Source organism: Diospyros lotus, chromosome 1 (assembly GCF_014633365.1).
Source record: "Diospyros lotus cultivar Yz01 chromosome 1, ASM1463336v1, whole genome shotgun sequence".
Taxonomy (NCBI): Eukaryota; Viridiplantae; Streptophyta; class Magnoliopsida; order Ericales; family Ebenaceae; genus Diospyros; species Diospyros lotus.
In genome coordinates this window covers 41,006,630-41,022,806 of record NC_068338.1, presented here as the reverse complement: position 1 = coordinate 41,022,806, position 16,177 = coordinate 41,006,630, and the positions used below count along the sequence as shown (strand labels likewise).

General features: G+C 36.7%; 2 protein-coding genes across 3 annotated transcripts; both read left to right on the top strand.

Annotated features, from left to right (window-relative positions):
• The first annotated feature begins 1,412 nt into the window (after positions 1 to 1,412).
• On the top strand, positions 1,413 to 4,511 carry LOC127796464 (B3 domain-containing protein Os01g0234100-like). Of its 2 annotated transcripts, XM_052328620.1 has the most exons (7): positions 1,413 to 1,531; positions 1,634 to 1,720; positions 2,521 to 2,555; positions 2,653 to 2,812; positions 2,903 to 3,109; positions 3,296 to 3,386; positions 3,490 to 4,511. In XM_052328620.1, exons 1-7 carry the CDS (start codon positions 1,493 to 1,495, stop codon positions 4,206 to 4,208), a joined length of 1,338 nt encoding a protein of 445 aa, XP_052184580.1. In that variant the 5' UTR covers positions 1,413 to 1,492; the 3' UTR covers positions 4,209 to 4,511. The 2 variants fall into 2 exon arrangements, with proteins under 2 accessions (XP_052184580.1, XP_052184588.1); XM_052328628.1 differs by lacking the exons at positions 1,413 to 1,531; positions 2,521 to 2,555 and having other exon boundaries at positions 3,490 to 4,510.
• Positions 4,512 to 5,075: 564 nt separating this feature from the next.
• Positions 5,076 to 15,882, top strand: LOC127811899 (cytochrome P450 72A397-like). The gene is made up of 7 exons (XM_052352096.1): positions 5,076 to 5,527; positions 7,500 to 7,699; positions 9,961 to 10,599; positions 11,991 to 12,141; positions 12,642 to 12,797; positions 13,584 to 13,744; positions 15,164 to 15,882. The coding sequence occupies exons 1-7, from the start codon at positions 5,203 to 5,205 to the stop codon at positions 15,269 to 15,271; spliced, it is 1,740 nt and encodes a 579-aa protein (XP_052208056.1). The 5' UTR covers positions 5,076 to 5,202; the 3' UTR covers positions 15,272 to 15,882.
• The last annotated feature ends 295 nt before the right edge of the window (positions 15,883 to 16,177 follow it).

Below are 16,177 nucleotides of genomic sequence, written 5' to 3'. Positions count from 1 at the left end.
CGTAGAAACGAAGATCTCTGGCTCCGACATCGTCTTGAGAATGATTTCCTGGAGAATCCCAAATCAAGTTACCAGGATCATCAATGTTCTAAAAAAACCTTTCCTTTGAGATTCTTCATTTGAGCATCAGTAGCATGGAAGACACTGTTATTCGTTACTCCTTTGTCATGAAGGCATAAATATATATATATATATATATACATACATACATATATATAGCTTATTTATTAGCATTTGTAGAATTCGTAGATTACATAAGAGAAATGAAAAAGAATGACAACTAAATATAACATATATATTATATATATATATGTATGTATAGCTGGTGCATTGAATGGATGGCTCTTATTTTTCCATCTTCTAGTGTCGGCAAGACTAAACATGCATATTATATATTTATGTTGACACAATTAGACGAAGCATGTTTGATATCTATGAACTTGAGTCATGCTATATTCATTTTGGAATCAAAAGATGAAGTTGTCGGCAATGAGAAAGGCCAGAGGTCGCTCGCACTCGAAATGAGGAAGAATAAGATGATGGTGTCGCCTTCACATACCTCAATTGCGTGTGAAACTTACACGCAATGCTGACTAAGTGCATGATGATCCAACATTTACACTTGAAGTGTGTAATAAATATAAAAATACAACTTAAAGACCTATAATAGGTCTTGCTTAACGTTCAAAGACTCAAATGATTAAAAGATTTAAAGTTCAAGGGCACAAATGTGTTTGAAGAGTGAAGTACGTGAAGGGTCAAAAAGACCATTTTACCCCTAAATTGCAAATATGAGCAATTTCACAACTTTTAAAAATTGTTTTCATTGTGTTTTAATTTTGAGTTTTAAATTCATTTTTAATTTTGTATTTTGAGTATTTGTTTTGAGATTATTAAAAATACATCTTTTTATTTGTAGTATTTTATGCATTTTGAAAATTTTAAACTTATTTGTGATGAAAATAATTAAAACGACTTTTTATTATTTTAATTTTTTTTACAAAATAAATTTTAAAAATATAAAAATAAACACATATTTTCACAATTAAAACCTTTGGGGGGGGGGGGGGGGGGGGGGGGGGGTTGGCGTTTTCATTTCAAATTTTGGCTCCATTTCTCAAGTCTGCTTCGTTTGCCCGCAGAGAGTGCCATGTCCAATCAGCCTTATTATTATTATTACAAATATTTCGCATGATTTAAATTTAATATTTGAAACATTTAGAGTTTGTTTTTTAATAACTGATCCTATTTTAGTTTGAGTTTAACATTATTAAATCATCTGCAAAAACTAAACCCAAATCGAAGATAAAATTTGTGTTATCGAAATTGCAAAGTGACCGTTAGATAAAAAAAAACACACTAAATATTAAATATTAAACATTAAACCCCATAATATAGAATTTGTGTAAAAATCAGCTTAAAACACAGGATTTGGGTGCAATAACTGTAGTAACTCTTCCTGTACCTTGGTCTTCTCTGGAAAGAAGAAACAATGGCTGAATCTCAATGCCCTGCTTCTCCTTCCTCAAGGGTCTACTTATTCTACTACTCTTACCCTGTATCTGCGGAGATGTGTTTATGTATTGTATGTATATATTTGTAACAGAAAACTGTTTTGGTTCTCTCGTGGCAGATGGATGAGAGGAAGCCATTGGAAGCCAGGAGAAAGATGTTTAGGAGAAAGCCTTTGAATCCGAAACCTTCGTTGCAGAAGAGAAAAGTGAGGCATTTGTTTCTCTCTTCCTTCATAGTTCGTATATTATGCTCCGTATTAGGGTTGGACAGGTACAGTGAACTGAATCACTGATTGTTATGGAGATGGGAACGAGGATGTTACAATATATAATATAGATTGAATCAGTAATTTGTCTGGTTAAGAATTCAAGACAATCTCAACATTCTGCATATTTATCTTTCTGTGTTTCTTCTAGAAAAATCTTCATTGTTGCTGAAACTCGGAAGTTAGGAGTAGAGAAGATGATAAAGCTCACTATAAAAGTAGATGAAGTGTTTGGATATGTTTGGTGTTTGGATTTTTCAACTGAAAGGAGAATGGAATTGTTCATGTACTTATACTTTCATCATCATCAAAATCACCCTGACCAAGTTAGGGTTGGTCGCACAGTATTAATAATGTTAATTAATTTTTAAAAGTTATATTGATAATACAAGACCATGTACAGGAACAATGTGGCAAAATTTTATGTAAGAATGAATCTGAAATTTATTTTCCTTTCTAGTTCCAATCATTGAATTAGAGTTGGTCCTATCAGGAAGGGGTTTATAAAAAATGAAACGGAACTAAACCTGGAACAAACCAGTTAAGTCACTTCTTGGCAGAGCCCAAAGCTGTTAGTTGAATTTGAAGCAGGAACTGTCAGTATTGTGTTTACCTGGAAAGTTGAAGCTCCTTAGTTTTTCACACTGGTGGTGTTGTTTATATTTTTCTTTTTGTTTTTAACTTGATGGGTCTAAGTCTAGCAGTAAAGTAGTATGGATTTGTTGTGAATTATTGAGCAGGAACGACCTTCAAGAAATACCAAGACATTCACAAGGTCAGTGAATACTATGTGAATCGTCCCCTCATCCAATTGCAAGATGATAGACACTGTATAATTCTAATGTAGTGCTTGTGTGTTTCTGATAAAACAGTGAATCAGAGGGGGCAGTGATCATTGGACATAATGAAGGTATCCAATTTAGGTCCTCCGCTATGGAAAGGGCAAAAGAGGTTCAAGAAAACCTAGGAGTCGAATTCCCTTCCTTTGTGAAGTCCATGCTGCGATCTCATGTTGCGGGAGGATTTTGGCTGGCAAGCCCAATACCAACTTTTTCAGGCATCCGACTTATTCTAAATTGTAAGAACTAGATGGATTTTTGACAGTAATTCATCTGATGACAGGGTTTACCCAAGCGATTCTGCGATTTGAATTTACCCAAGCATGTTGAGACTATTATTTTGGTCGATGAAAGGGGCAAAGAGTACAGAACAAAGTATCTTGCAGATAAGACTGGACTGAGTGCTGGATGGAGAGGGTTTTCCATAGCACATGAATTGGCTGAGGGTGATGTTATAGTTTTTCAACTGGTTCAAGCTTGCAAGTTTAAGGTAACTCCTGTTTCTGTGGCCTCTAGATTTGGATACTAACTGCATTCCTGCTGCAGGTCATAGTGGAATTACTAAAAATGCATAGAATGCCTCAACTTCCCGAATCACAATTACTAGTCTGGCATAAGTTGTTACTTCTTAATGTTGATATTTATCATGATTGCACCTGTGCCCTGTCTACTCTAGGTGTATATTTTGAGAGCAAATGCTTTCACCGAGGTAGATGGAGCTACTGGCCTCTTAAATGTGGATGCTCAAATAAAAACAACAGATGCTGGTAAGTTGGCTAGCCTTTCCGTTTCATGATTCCATCATCTTCTGGTAGTCTGAAAATGGGAAGTTGGGAACTTAATTAGTCGTCTATTTTCTTGTTAACAAAGATCAAGATCAGAATTTGGAGGTCCATGATAATGAAGGCAAGGAATCTATTGACCAAGTTTCACTGGAATTCCATCATGATAATGCCCAAGAGCACAGCGCAATGATTTTGGACGCCAGTGCTGAGCCTGCCACAGATCAATCTGTGAATGAAAGTGAAGGTTCTGGCTCCAAACTGTTGGCAGGCATTAGATTTGCAGAATCTGTTGTTGACTTCAAAGACATAAAGAGCATCGACGATTTCACCATCGTGGCGGATGGCCTAGTCATCGACTCAGAGATACCCCGTCAAGTATGGACAAAATACTATGAGCTTTGCCGCCATAAAAAATCGTTCCTCCATGGTCGTCTACTTCAGGGGCTCAACTGCAGACTAATAGCGGGCATCATTTCTGAAACTGTCAACATTGCAGATGCCATTAAGGCTTCAAAGATTACAACATCTCGGCGCCATTTCACGACCTGGGACAAGACCCTGAAGGCATTCGAGGACATGGGCATGGACGTTGGCTTCCTGCGTGCAAGGCTTGATCGCCTTTTGAGCCTTGTGATTGAACAAGAGGTTTTGGAAGCTAAGAAACTTGAACGATCTCAGGTAGAGGCGGAGATGAGAACTCTTGAGGTGAAGCTCTGTAACCTAGAGGAAGAGATAGAGGACATACAGGCGAATTGCAGCAAGCTGGAGGTTATCTTAATGGAAGAGGCTAATGCTCCATGGTGAAACATTCTGCATTTTGTGACTATAGATGGGGTAGGGGTAGGGCCTTTTTGTTCTTTTTCAGTGGAAATGGATGAAAAAGGATGGAATATGTATAGTGGAGCCTTCCTACGCGCAGGGAAGCAACTTGCAATTCACACGCAAGCTTTTGAACGAACTCATGAGATGACCTTTTCAACTTTTTTGTTTTGTTTTTTTTGGCCAAACCAAGAGGAAATAGCCGGGAAGTTTTTGACAAATGTAAAGCATATTATTCAGTATAATATCAGCGGAGGGTACTCTATAAGAGTTATATTATATAACATAAATATTTGATGTACTTACAGAGTGTATATTTCTTTTGTGTCGTACAATATATACTCTTTATATTTTACGATGTATTATCTATGTTACACAAAATATTTTTTGTATTGTATAAGATAATTTTAGATAATATTATTAATCAAAAATGCTAGTTGTACTTAGAATTGAATACAATAATAAGTAGGTAGTTATCTATTTAAACAACGAGAAAGGTGCGTCATGCGTACGTATCACTCTGGGTGGTAATATTAAAAAATAAAATAAAGTGTCCCAGGAGCATAATTGAGTGGCAAATGAGAGGGTGTAAAGTATTAATATGGGATTGATTATTGAGGGAAGTAAAAAAATTGTATCCTTTTGGAAGTGGAAAAAAAAAAATCTTGATCACCCAGACATAATTTTGATTTACCTTTCTCGTGATAATATCGAGACAGCTTTGATGAGAGAGCGTGAATGATAGTGCGTAAATAAAAAAATAAAATTACACAATAAAATCCCCATGGACGCAGGTGGCATGACTCGTGTACACGAGGAACGTTAGAAAGTCAAAGACGCCGCTCATCACCTCACCATCCATCACAATTCACAAATGACTCGTGAAAGAAGAAAAAGGAAGAGTCCCCCCAAAATATCCCCTCTCATATAACTTAACTGAGAAATTCATTTTCCCAAATTCTAGCGGATCGATGCGAGAATGAAGAAACCATGCGATGAAGAGGAATCCTTCTACTACTTCTGCTGCTCTGTGTTGCGTCGTCTTCTCTTCGGATCGTCGTCCAATTCCATGGACAAGGCCGATTCTTGCTCCGCCCAATCAGAACTGGAGTTGTTGTTCAGAGAGTACGCCAATAGAGAGATCAATGCCTTGCTGTGGATAGGGCTCATCCTCGTCACCGCTCTCTTGCTCCGCAAACTCGCCGGACTGTTCAGATTATGGGCCAAGGGCAGGCCCATCCCTGGTCCTCCCTCTCCCTCCTTCTTCGGCCACTCCCGCCTCTTCTCCGTGGCTGATCTTACCGGTCTGTTTTTCTTTGATTTTATTTGTTTTTTGATTAATCTTTGTTCTGTTTGGTTTTGCCTATCCACATTTGGAAATTCCCCCTACTTCTAGTCTACATATCCATTTTAGTGAAAGTTGAAATTATTTGGCGTCTTAAATAATCAATAGTTAAAAACAGTAGATACCTACGTGACATAGTTTTAGGACTTCTGAAAGTTGAATATGGCTCAAAAAGTTAAAAAGAGTTATGGTTTATTGTTGACTCTGATTGACTAGTCATCTCATCTAAAAGGAGAACGCAAAAACTCCGTTTTTAGTTAAACAACAATTACTCGTGCTTATAATTTACGGCGTTAACACTTTTTGCCTCGCAAATGCTATAGAAGGGCCAACAAAGCGGTCCCTGTATTTCCCCCCAACATTTGCTTCACAACCTAAAGCAACGGAATTTTTTCCTTACTTAGAAGGACTTCTTTTCAGTTTCCTTTGGTTTATTGTTTTAAAGTTTTTTCTATTTTTTGTACATAGGAAACAAATACAAATGTCCAAGTTTGAATCCACAACCTTGAGGACAATTTTTTTTTACTTCGGTATATCTAGTTTAATAGTTTATCATTCAGAATATTACATGTTCTTCACCTTTGTGCCGCCGTTTTTAAGCAAATTGATAATTGCAGTTGAGAGGGATTTTGTAGGATGCAACGGTTATATCGACTTGTCCAGCAGACTAGAGTGAGGAAGAGAGAGGACTCAGTGATTATGAGAGAGAGAGACTGTGAAAGGTTGCGAGAAGGACCTGTTTCTACATAGGAGGAGGGGAATTTTTATAGGGCCTCCTGGTGCACAAAAGAGGGTTTCCAGAATTTGGTCACCTCATGCGATAGGTGCCTCATGCCCTTATTAGACAGGATAGAGAACTGGCTTCTTATTCTCTGAATGTGAGGATGGTTGTCATTCTCAGGACATTGTCTTTTCAACATGCTATGTATAGGTGCCTGTTAAATATGAAGGCACATCATGTTCTGCTTTTGGTGAATAATTTCTCTCTAGGCTTATTGGGACAGTGCTGTTTCTGAGGGGAAAAACATACCCTGATGACACCTTGAGTCCAGGCCTCCAATTGATAAGTCTCTTGATATCACCTTTGTAGGAGGTTAGACTTTAAAGGATGACTCAGGCCCTGCCTCAGCCTGAGTTTCATTGATATCTTTTAGCTTGAAGGGATTGGTTGTGTGAGTCCACAGCTCCAGGCATGGGGATGTAAATGGGGGCCCAATTAACCCCATTTACATTCTGCTCAAAGATAATTTATAAATAACCCTTATACCTATATCCTCATTTTTGTACTTGTTTTAATTTTAAATGGGGTTAATTGAGACTCGTTTACATCCCTATACAGTTTTCATGCAAGCTACACAATACCTTACAAAGCTGGTGTTTGCTTGCCAGGTGGCAGTTAAGGAGTTGTCCTTGTGGCAGTTGGTATTTGGCTCCATGTGGTGCTTGTCGTCCACAAAAAGTAAAAAAGCAAATGAACCTTTTAAGTTTTTGATAGCTTTGGTTGCTTGGTAATAGACTTTTTTAAGTTGTTGATCCCTTTGTTTGGTGGTAGATGCCACGGGAATGCATCAAATTTTATCAATCCGTTGTAGAAGAAGTCAGTTTATTTGTCATCATATTAACTATTGTGGAGAGGACGAGTTTTGAACAGTGTTAAGAAATAAAGCATGCAGTGTATGCATTTATTATGGATGATTGATGAACATTCTTTATAGTTTGATGCTGATGACAGTGTCTTGATATAACATTTTGATTTTCAGAGTTATTTTTTTTTTGCAATTTCGTATTTTATTTTAATGCATTTTTTTTACAGTGCTAGGAAATAATGCATGGAGTATGTGCATTTATTTTGGGTGATGAATACTACTTGCTAATATTTTTTGTAGTTTTATCCTGAAAACAATGCATTGATATATCATTTTGGTCTTCAGAATTTTTGTCAAAGTCACACCAGATATATGGAGCAGTGGTCAAGTTATGGTTGGGTCCTACTCAACTTCTGGTATCAATAAAAGATCCAGAAGATATTAAAGATATGCTCCTGAAGGCTGTGGATAAATTGCCAACGGCAGGAAGAGCATTCCACTTATCCTTTGGGCGATCAAGCCTCTTTGTATCCTCCTTTAATGAGGTATAGACATGAATTTTGTTTCCCTTGATGTATTATTGTCTGTTTGTTTGGTCTGCTTTTGGTTAAGTTTTTACCTGGTGCATGATAGCCAATTAGCGCACTTTTGGAAGTATTTAGTTTCTAATCGTAATATCATTAGCTGTGATGCAAATTGTCCTCGTGGAATTTGGTGCATCATATGAGTTACTGCTGGAGAAGATTGGACTTGTTAGAGGTCTTTTTAATGTTGTGAATAACCTATCTTTAGAAGACTAGGGTTGATTCTCTTGCATAGTTGGTCTCAGGTGTTTTTTTATCCATGATTTGACCAGCTTTTGTTTTTTTTTTTTGGGGGGGGGGTTGTGGTTCTCTTTTGAATATTGCTGATCTTATGCGAGGCTACATCTTCAAGCCATGTGGATATCTTGATTTTGCATTTTTCTTTTTTGAGAACCAATGGCTCTTAAAATATGTAGCATACCTTTGCACCACCTGTACTCTAACATACCAAACCTTAATCCCACTAAGCGGAGTTAGCTATATTGATTCTATAGCTTGTCAATCAGGTGAACTGCCTGAACCTGTAATTAATTGTATCTTGTTGCATTGGTAATTTTTTTAAGGCTCTCAGTGAAAGAGGCTTGCCATATTAGGCAATAGGTCATGGCGTCGGAACGTTATTTCACCATTCCTTGCTGGAGGGTTGCGTCAAGAAGGGCATCCGGCTTAAAATTGTTCCACATTGTTCTTTTGTATGGATTTGTATTGTAGAAGTCAATTGGTAGTATGAATGCTGTGCACTGACCCTAACTTTGTTAGGATAAGGTGCAATAGACGACGATGATGATTAATTTATTATTACATTTTTATTTATCATATTCCTGATATTAAAGTCTTAGATTTTGTTTGAAGTTTGTTATTTGAATTTAGTAGGTTTGTGATTGGATTTTTCCAGATTTTGTTTGAATTTTTTAATTTGAAACTGATAGATTTTGTGATAGGAATTTTTAGTCTACAAGTGGGTATTGCTGATGTAAACAAAAAATATGATAAAGTTTGAATAAGAGTAATGGTTTCTCCCTAATCTGGTTTGTCCTTCTCTCCCCTCTGTGGCCTCCCTCTGTTTTCTTCAAATTCTCCTTCTTCAGCTGCTTCTTCTTCTCCCTTCCCCGACTTCTCTCTATACTCACTCTGAATTCTTCCCCCTTTCTTCCTTCCCCGGTTTTTCTTCTGTCCCACATCATATACATTTTGGTGAATTCTGACAGCTAAAACTGGTCCCTGAGTGGTAGCATGCTTTAAGTGTCTGAAGTGTATAAGTTGCTTCTGGGGTCCATTTGAATCCTCTTTCCCCTGTAGAGCTGTGAGAGGAGGTGCAAGTCTCTTGTAATCTCAAACAAACCATTAATTTTGACCTGTTAACCCTTGGGCCAACGCTATTCTAATCTTATGTGGTTTTCTATCAATCCTTCATAAGATGCAAATTTCTGACACCAACCTATATCTCCACCAATTGCTCTTTTTTCTCTGAAGTCTTAAGCCTTGGGCTCATAGCCTGTATCGACACATAAAGCAGGTATACTTCTTGATACTTCACCTAATATAAAGGCTTGCATTCCGTATCAGAAATAGAACACTGGCTAACCACACCAGGGATCACTTTTACCCAAATAACAGTCGAAGGAACTAACATAACTATTCTCCAACTCAATCTCAACATGAACATTTTCAGAACACCCACTAACTAATGAGCTCCAAGCAGTGTCTTAGAGACCATCAAAGCCCAAGGATTATACCCTCTCGGAAACTTATTGTCCAAACTCCCTTTGACAGCTCCATTTAAACATGTCTCAGTATCCTCCACACTATAGTCATCTGTAGGACTGTAGGTAATTGACACTCTCAGTTGAAATTGAACTAACTGTAGGTAATTGACACTCTCAGTTGAAATCGAACTATGGGTTGAAGCTTTCCCCTACTTCACGAGCTGTGTCTCAGCAAGTCCACAGGTAAAGTGCTACTGTCAGAAGAACATATACACTTGAGATTCATAAGGTTGTTTTGTTTGATTACTTTTAATTATTTGTGTCCTTATATGGAAACATCTTCTAACATTTCTAGTATTTTAATCATTGGCTTTATATTTATAGTTTTTAGATTTTGTTATTTTGTAATGCATTTCCAATTGGCTTCCCTTATGCTTGTGAAATGTTTCTGAATCATTTCCAATTTTTAACCAATCAAGATAGCACAGGGGAAATGATATTTTGATCCTTTCTCAGGTACAGAAGAGAAGGGACTTATTAGAAACAGAAATAAATGGGAAACTGCTTGAGAGAGCAAATGTGATTCCCACAAAAGTTCTGGACTGTGTGATGGAAAGGATTCTAGATGTCTCCAACAAAGGGAGTTTGGACTGTAAAATGGTTTCTCAGCATTTTGCTTTTACCATCTTGGGAACTACACTCTTTGGGGATGCTTTTTTGTCTTGGTCTGAGGCAGCTATTTATGAAGAACTTCTTATGACGATTGCCAAGGAAGCTTGCTTTTGGGCCTCATATCGTCTTATTCCTTTCTGGAGATGGGGATTCTGGAGATACCAGTATCTTTGTACAAAGTTCAGATCCTTAACCCAGGACATCATTCAACTGCGTAGTCACAATTTCAGGGTATTTTATGAAACGGATCAGAAACATAATGGAAGAAGAAATACAGTGGATGGTGCTGTCTCTCTTGCTCCACATTTTTCTATTGTTGGGATGCCAGTTAACTTACTGTCACCAGAGCTTGATGGCCATCTGAATCCAAGAGAGCCATGTGGAAATGTGATAAGCATGATGTTCCATGGGTGTCTAACAACTGCAGGTCTTATTGGTAACGTCTTAGTGAGGCTTGCAACAAACTTTGAAATACAAGATAAGGTAGCTGTTTTGTTTAAATAGAAAGTACATCTACTCCTCTGGTCTTACTTAAATATGGAGGGAAGGTTTCTGTTATATATACAATTTCAATGAGTAGTTTTGCTACATCCAACTCTTAACACCTTTTTACATCATGAGAATTGATAGATTACCGTGCTCTAAAATCTCTACTTGCCAAAATGTAGAACACCTTGTTTGACTTGGATGACTATTCCTTTTCTCCTTGCCATTTTTTAACCTTTGAGCTCAAACAGGTCTCATTTGTAGGAAGTACAACAAGATCTACCAAAAGCAGAACAAAAGCTTTTTCATACTTTGGTTATTTCATGGCTTATGACAACTAGATGTCGGTTTCTTTTCTTTTTCAAGAAAATCTTAAATGATATAATTGGATATGCGAAATAAATTGCTGAAATATGAAAAGAAGGGGTAAGTGGAAGAAACAGGTGCCTCTACCATCCATTTAAGGGACGAGGTCAAATGAAAAGTATGCAACTTTACCTCTCTCAGACTGATCAATGAACCTTGCTTGAACTCGTGAGATTTCATTACGTCCGCGTCAACACTTGAACATTGTCTCCCTGAGTTTTCAGTTGATTTCTTTGCAATCTTATGAATTGTATATTATGTGGCTGAAGATATTAAACTTCCAGGTCTCTGTGCCCTTTATCGAATAACATTATACAATCACTGTGCTGAATTAACCTAACTAGTCTATACTTTTTCCAAGCAAAAGCAAATGGATATAAAACTGTGATTACACTAGTAGAAAATTATATCCTTAGGAAGCAAATATATGAAAACAAGAATAACTAGTTTTGAAAAATCAAATCAGATATTGGATTTTTCTAAGGTTAACATTGGAGGATTTTTGATTGTTTGTAACTCTTTGAAGTCTTCTTAGCAGAATAAAATAATTACTTTATGTCTGGCAGAAAGAGATCTGAAATGTATGCAGCCATTTCTTGAAAAATTGGCCTACTAATCATGCCAATGATTTGGTGTTTATTGTTGAGAGTAAAAAATAATAATTTAAAAGATAAATTAACCTTGTATCTACAAGCTTAAGTTTTTAGATGAGATGTTGGTTAATAATTTAACATGGTATCGAAGCAGGCAAAGAGATCCCGAGTCCAAACCTCACCGCTAACCGAATATTTAAAATAGTTGCATATGTTTGGACTAGTTATACAGTGAAGCTTGACCACATGTGAGGGGGCATGTTGAGAAGAAAAATAATAATATGAAAAATAAGTTAACCCTATATGGTGGTTAACAAGTTAATATTTATCATTGTTCAATGATAAGGTTTCTTTTGTATGATGTATCTGGGACATCCCTAATCATTGGACTCTAGTCATCCATCATATTTTATTTTTGATTTCCTACAGATTCACTCAGAGATTGTTACTGTGCGGGAAGGTTTACAAGGAAAAGACCAACAAGGAATTGGTAAGATGGTCCTTTTATTGGCAACTTTATATGAGTCTGCTCGACTTCTTCCAGCCGGGCCCTTGCTACAAAGATGTTCTCTTAGTCATGGTAAGAAGTTGCTTCTGTATCAATGGTTCTTGCAGGATCTGCTTTAGGTGTCCAGCATAGGGTTCTATCCTTAAGATTCATGTGAATTCCCTTGGACATAAAAGCTATTATTCCTACATTCTGAAAGTCTAATCTGAAATTTTTAATGTACCTGTTTGACAGCTGATACCATTATATCAGCCCAGCTTTAATCTGAAAGTTTTTAAATAGAGAACAGGCAGATTAAAACTTTCAGATTAATGCTATAACTAGAACATTGATATATTTTATTCCTTTATACCATTCATCCCAGCTGATACTATTATAGATTTTGATTCCAGTTCCCATGTTGTAGCAACTTTCAGATTTATATAAGACAGTTTGTTCCTTAATATGATATTTGACAATTGTGCTTAGCTTACCATATGAACCTCCATTTGTATACATCGATCTTATCTATGTCTTTAATTTTCTTTTCTGATGTCCTCATATGGTAAATGCTGATTTTTTGCTTCTTGCAGACTTAAATCTTAAAACAGGAGTAACAATACCATCTGGAGCCATACTTGTTGTCCCAGTACAGCTGGTACAAATGGATGATTCCAATTGGGGGAGCGATGCTAGTCAGTTTAACCCATACCGTTTTCTGTCAAAGGCTGAGAAGAGATCTGATTCAGGTTTAATTCTGCCCTTCTCTTTCCCTATTTATTCACATTGTGCCTTGTAATCTCACTTTATTTAACCTGTCTTAATGTTCACTGGTAGCAAGTAGTAATATGATGCATTAAAACCAGTAGAGCTTGCCTTGTACCATGTATACCATGTTGGAAGCTATAGAACTTTTGCCTCTGCAAATTGATGTCAATTATGGGCTGTTTACTTGTGGAAATCAACCTCAGTTGCCTGGAAAATTACTCCGAAAAAATGGAAAATTAGAAAACTTGTTCAAATATAAAATTTTTCTGAACACAAAATGGGGATTTGGAAAATGCAGTTTTCCACATTTTTTTTCCAAACCATCTCTGTCTCCTTCTCAACACAAGTTACATTTACACAATAGAAAAAATTTCTGTTTTTCTCTTTTATGAACACGTGTTATAAAGTTCCAGATTTCAAACTACTTTTCTGCACTTTTAACTTTTGAATGCGGTTTTCTATTCATTCTCCACAACTGAACAGAACTTCCCATATTCCTTTCCTATTGTTATTTATTTGTTTTTTAACTGTTTTTTTTTGGGATCAATGTTAGCTAGTGGTTGGATTATGTGTGAAGATTGTTTGGAGGTGATGCATCCATATTTAGATGCATGTTCATCCTGTTTTTATTTGAATCATTCACCCAATTTAGAAGAGAAGGAAGGAGAATTTGGAAGATGCATCATTCTGAATGTGGAATCCAACCATATAATGCAGTATTCATTCATAACAAATATTTGGTAACATGTGTTGTCTGTCTTCTGCAGAAGAATTTGTGGATATGGAATGGGACTCATATTTTCTGAAGGATCCCAATGAAAATGCTGCATTTCTGCCATTTGGATATGGAACTCGAGCCTGTCTTGGCCAGAAATTTGCAATCCTAGGAGTGGCCACACTTTTTGCCTCATTGCTTGAGTACTACGAGGTTCTCTCTATATTATTTTCCTTCTACTAATTGCCTTTTAATGTTACATAGTTCATTAAATGTGAGGGAAATCATTCCTGACTGTTTTGCTCTCTATCCGTGGTACCTGAAGAGTTGGAGTCTTGGCTCTGAGGACCATAATATCTCTTTCTATTGCCTGCAAAACAAAAAGGGTACTATAATTTGGCATTAGGAATTTGACTGCATATAGAGATTTGCAGAGAGAATGGCAAGATTACTGGCAAGATTAATTTGGAGTTCTTTTCTATGTATTAGGAGTCGAGGCATTTCTTTAGGAGGATTATAATACTTCACGAGTCTTATAGTCATAACTCACATGGGATGTGTCACAGGAAGATCTGTATTTACCGACATATATAATTAGGGCTGCAGACCTTTCCCACCGCTAATATTTCTGGAGAATCGCAGAACTAATATTTCTGGAGGAAGAGTTTGGATCTCAGTCAAGCACAGTTTTCTTCTTTTTGATTCGTCAAAACTGAAAACCCAATCCTTTTGAGATAATCTTTGTTTGGTTACTGACCACCATCCAATTGAGCTCTTAGGTAACTGTAGGTCATCAGGAGAAGAACAAATCACGAAGCTATTTTATTTACTTATCTTTATTGAAAGTCTAATCTGTGAAAAGCATAATAAGTCTTAAAAAGGATCAGTTACCTTTAAAGGATAAATACTTAATTTTCTAATTTTCTACTGTTGGCCTGTACCTACTTGTTTGGTTAGTGGCACGATTATCTATGAGGACCTCTCCCATCTAGTTGTTGCACACCACTCCCCCTTGTCCTGTTTTCTTTTAGTTTTATTTTTGTATTTGTGTATAGGAGGAGGGGCTTATAATTTTATAAATGCCAGTGAATAAAGGCTAATGATGATAAAGACGCTCAAAACTGCTTGGTATATCAAAGTCTTATCAATGTTACTCAAATCAATTGCTAGATGTTTTTCTTCAGCTATATTTTGGATGGTTTTGATAAGCCCCTGCCATGTGAGTGTGTTACGTCTTTGCTTGGGTTTTTCTTTGGGGTGCTTTCCCTCACCTCTACTCAAAGGTTCATGTCAGATCATGATATTGTTGGTGCCGCTATGATACGAATGGAAGATTTGAAAAGATGACCTATTAAATCTCCATCTTGCGAGGTGGAACGTTTGTGGCTTGTTTACGTTGGTATGTGGTGGATGATGGAAGTTTTAACCCTTACTGGCATATGATATTCCTGGTTTGCCGCTCCATGACATTTTTAACTGGCATACTATTGCTGGCACTTGTCATCAAATTTCTGGATTACACTTCCATGACAATATTCGGCTTTCACACGGGCAAATTTTCTAGCAAAAATGAAACTTTCTGCCCAGATTTTCAGACTTTAATATTCTTTCTTATATTACTCTAATTTGCAGATAAGGCTTCAGCCAGGATTTGAGAATAACCCAGAGCCAGTGATGAACAACTGTGTTCTTCAGCTCCTTCCCAGTCCCAAGATAGTTTTTGTGAAGAGGAACAGCTGAAATAAGGCACAAAGTGTCGCCCATTTTTCAAAGAAAAAGATCCTTCTTCTTTTCTTTTTCGCCTCCGTGAATAAACAGGGAATGCAAATTTTCCTTTGGGTTCATTCACTAATAAAAATGGGCTAGTACATGAGCATGTTTGGCATGGCAACTCATGTTTTTCCCTTCTTGATTTGAATGACCCAAATGCAGTCTTATGCCATAATATCATGTTCCAACAGAGGAGTACATAGCATTTCTCAACTCTGTTTTTCGTCCCTGATTTGAATGTCCCAGCTGCTGTCAATATCATCCTTGCCATGATAGGTCTGTGATTTATTTTTGAAGCACCTGGCTGTTGCAACGGAGCTTGTGCTTTCGTTCCCATCTTTGGGTTTGTATCTCTTTTTTTCCCCCCCATTTTCCAACTCTTTTTTTTCTCCAAAAGGAGGTAATGTATCTCTCCACGCTCGTGGCTTTGGTGTCTGTCAGACATTTAATTCTAAAAAGAAGTTGTTGATTCGAAATTTGTTGTTTGAGGCCATGTATTTTTCTTTTATAATTTCTGTCCATGGCAATACACACTATATATATTTCCACTGTGTAATAGGGAACGTCCAAGAGTTTACAGATCTTGCGAGTCAAATAAATCCACATAAATATGATATTTCTTTCTTCTTGATGCAGATGATTTTCATTGACATTTAGGATATTTGAATGATGATTAATCTTGTTTTTCAAGTATATTCGAATGATTACATTTTAAGGACCAAGTAAGCATAAAACTCAGTACATCTGAGTGATGACATTTAAGTACACTCTGGTTCCATGGACCAGTTCTTTTTTTAATTTTTTATTTTTTGTATTTGTGGATAAAATCAATGCACCAGTTGGAACTTAGTTTTAGTGACTATTGACTATACTCGA

What these genes read in the sequence shown, in the direction of transcription:
- LOC127811899 (XM_052352096.1), top strand. Translation starts at nt 5,203, where the DNA reads ATGAAGAAACCATGCGATGAAGAGGAATCCTTCTACTACTTCTGCTGC. An exon ending in CTCCGTGGCTGATCTTACCG is followed by an intron (nt 5,528 to 7,499) that starts GTCTGTTTTTCT and finishes TTTGGTCTTCAG; the next exon opens with AATTTTTGTCAAAGTCACAC. An exon ending in AAGATGTTCTCTTAGTCATG is followed by an intron (nt 12,142 to 12,641) that starts GTAAGAAGTTGC and finishes TGCTTCTTGCAG; the next exon opens with ACTTAAATCTTAAAACAGGA.
- LOC127796464 (XM_052328620.1), top strand. Translation starts at nt 1,493, where the DNA reads ATGGCTGAATCTCAATGCCCTGCTTCTCCTTCCTCAAGG. An exon ending in CTTCGTTGCAGAAGAGAAAA is followed by an intron (nt 1,721 to 2,520) that starts GTGAGGCATTTG and finishes ATTATTGAGCAG; the next exon opens with GAACGACCTTCAAGAAATAC. An exon ending in TTGCGGGAGGATTTTGGCTG is followed by an intron (nt 2,813 to 2,902) that starts GCAAGCCCAATA and finishes ATCTGATGACAG; the next exon opens with GGTTTACCCAAGCGATTCTG.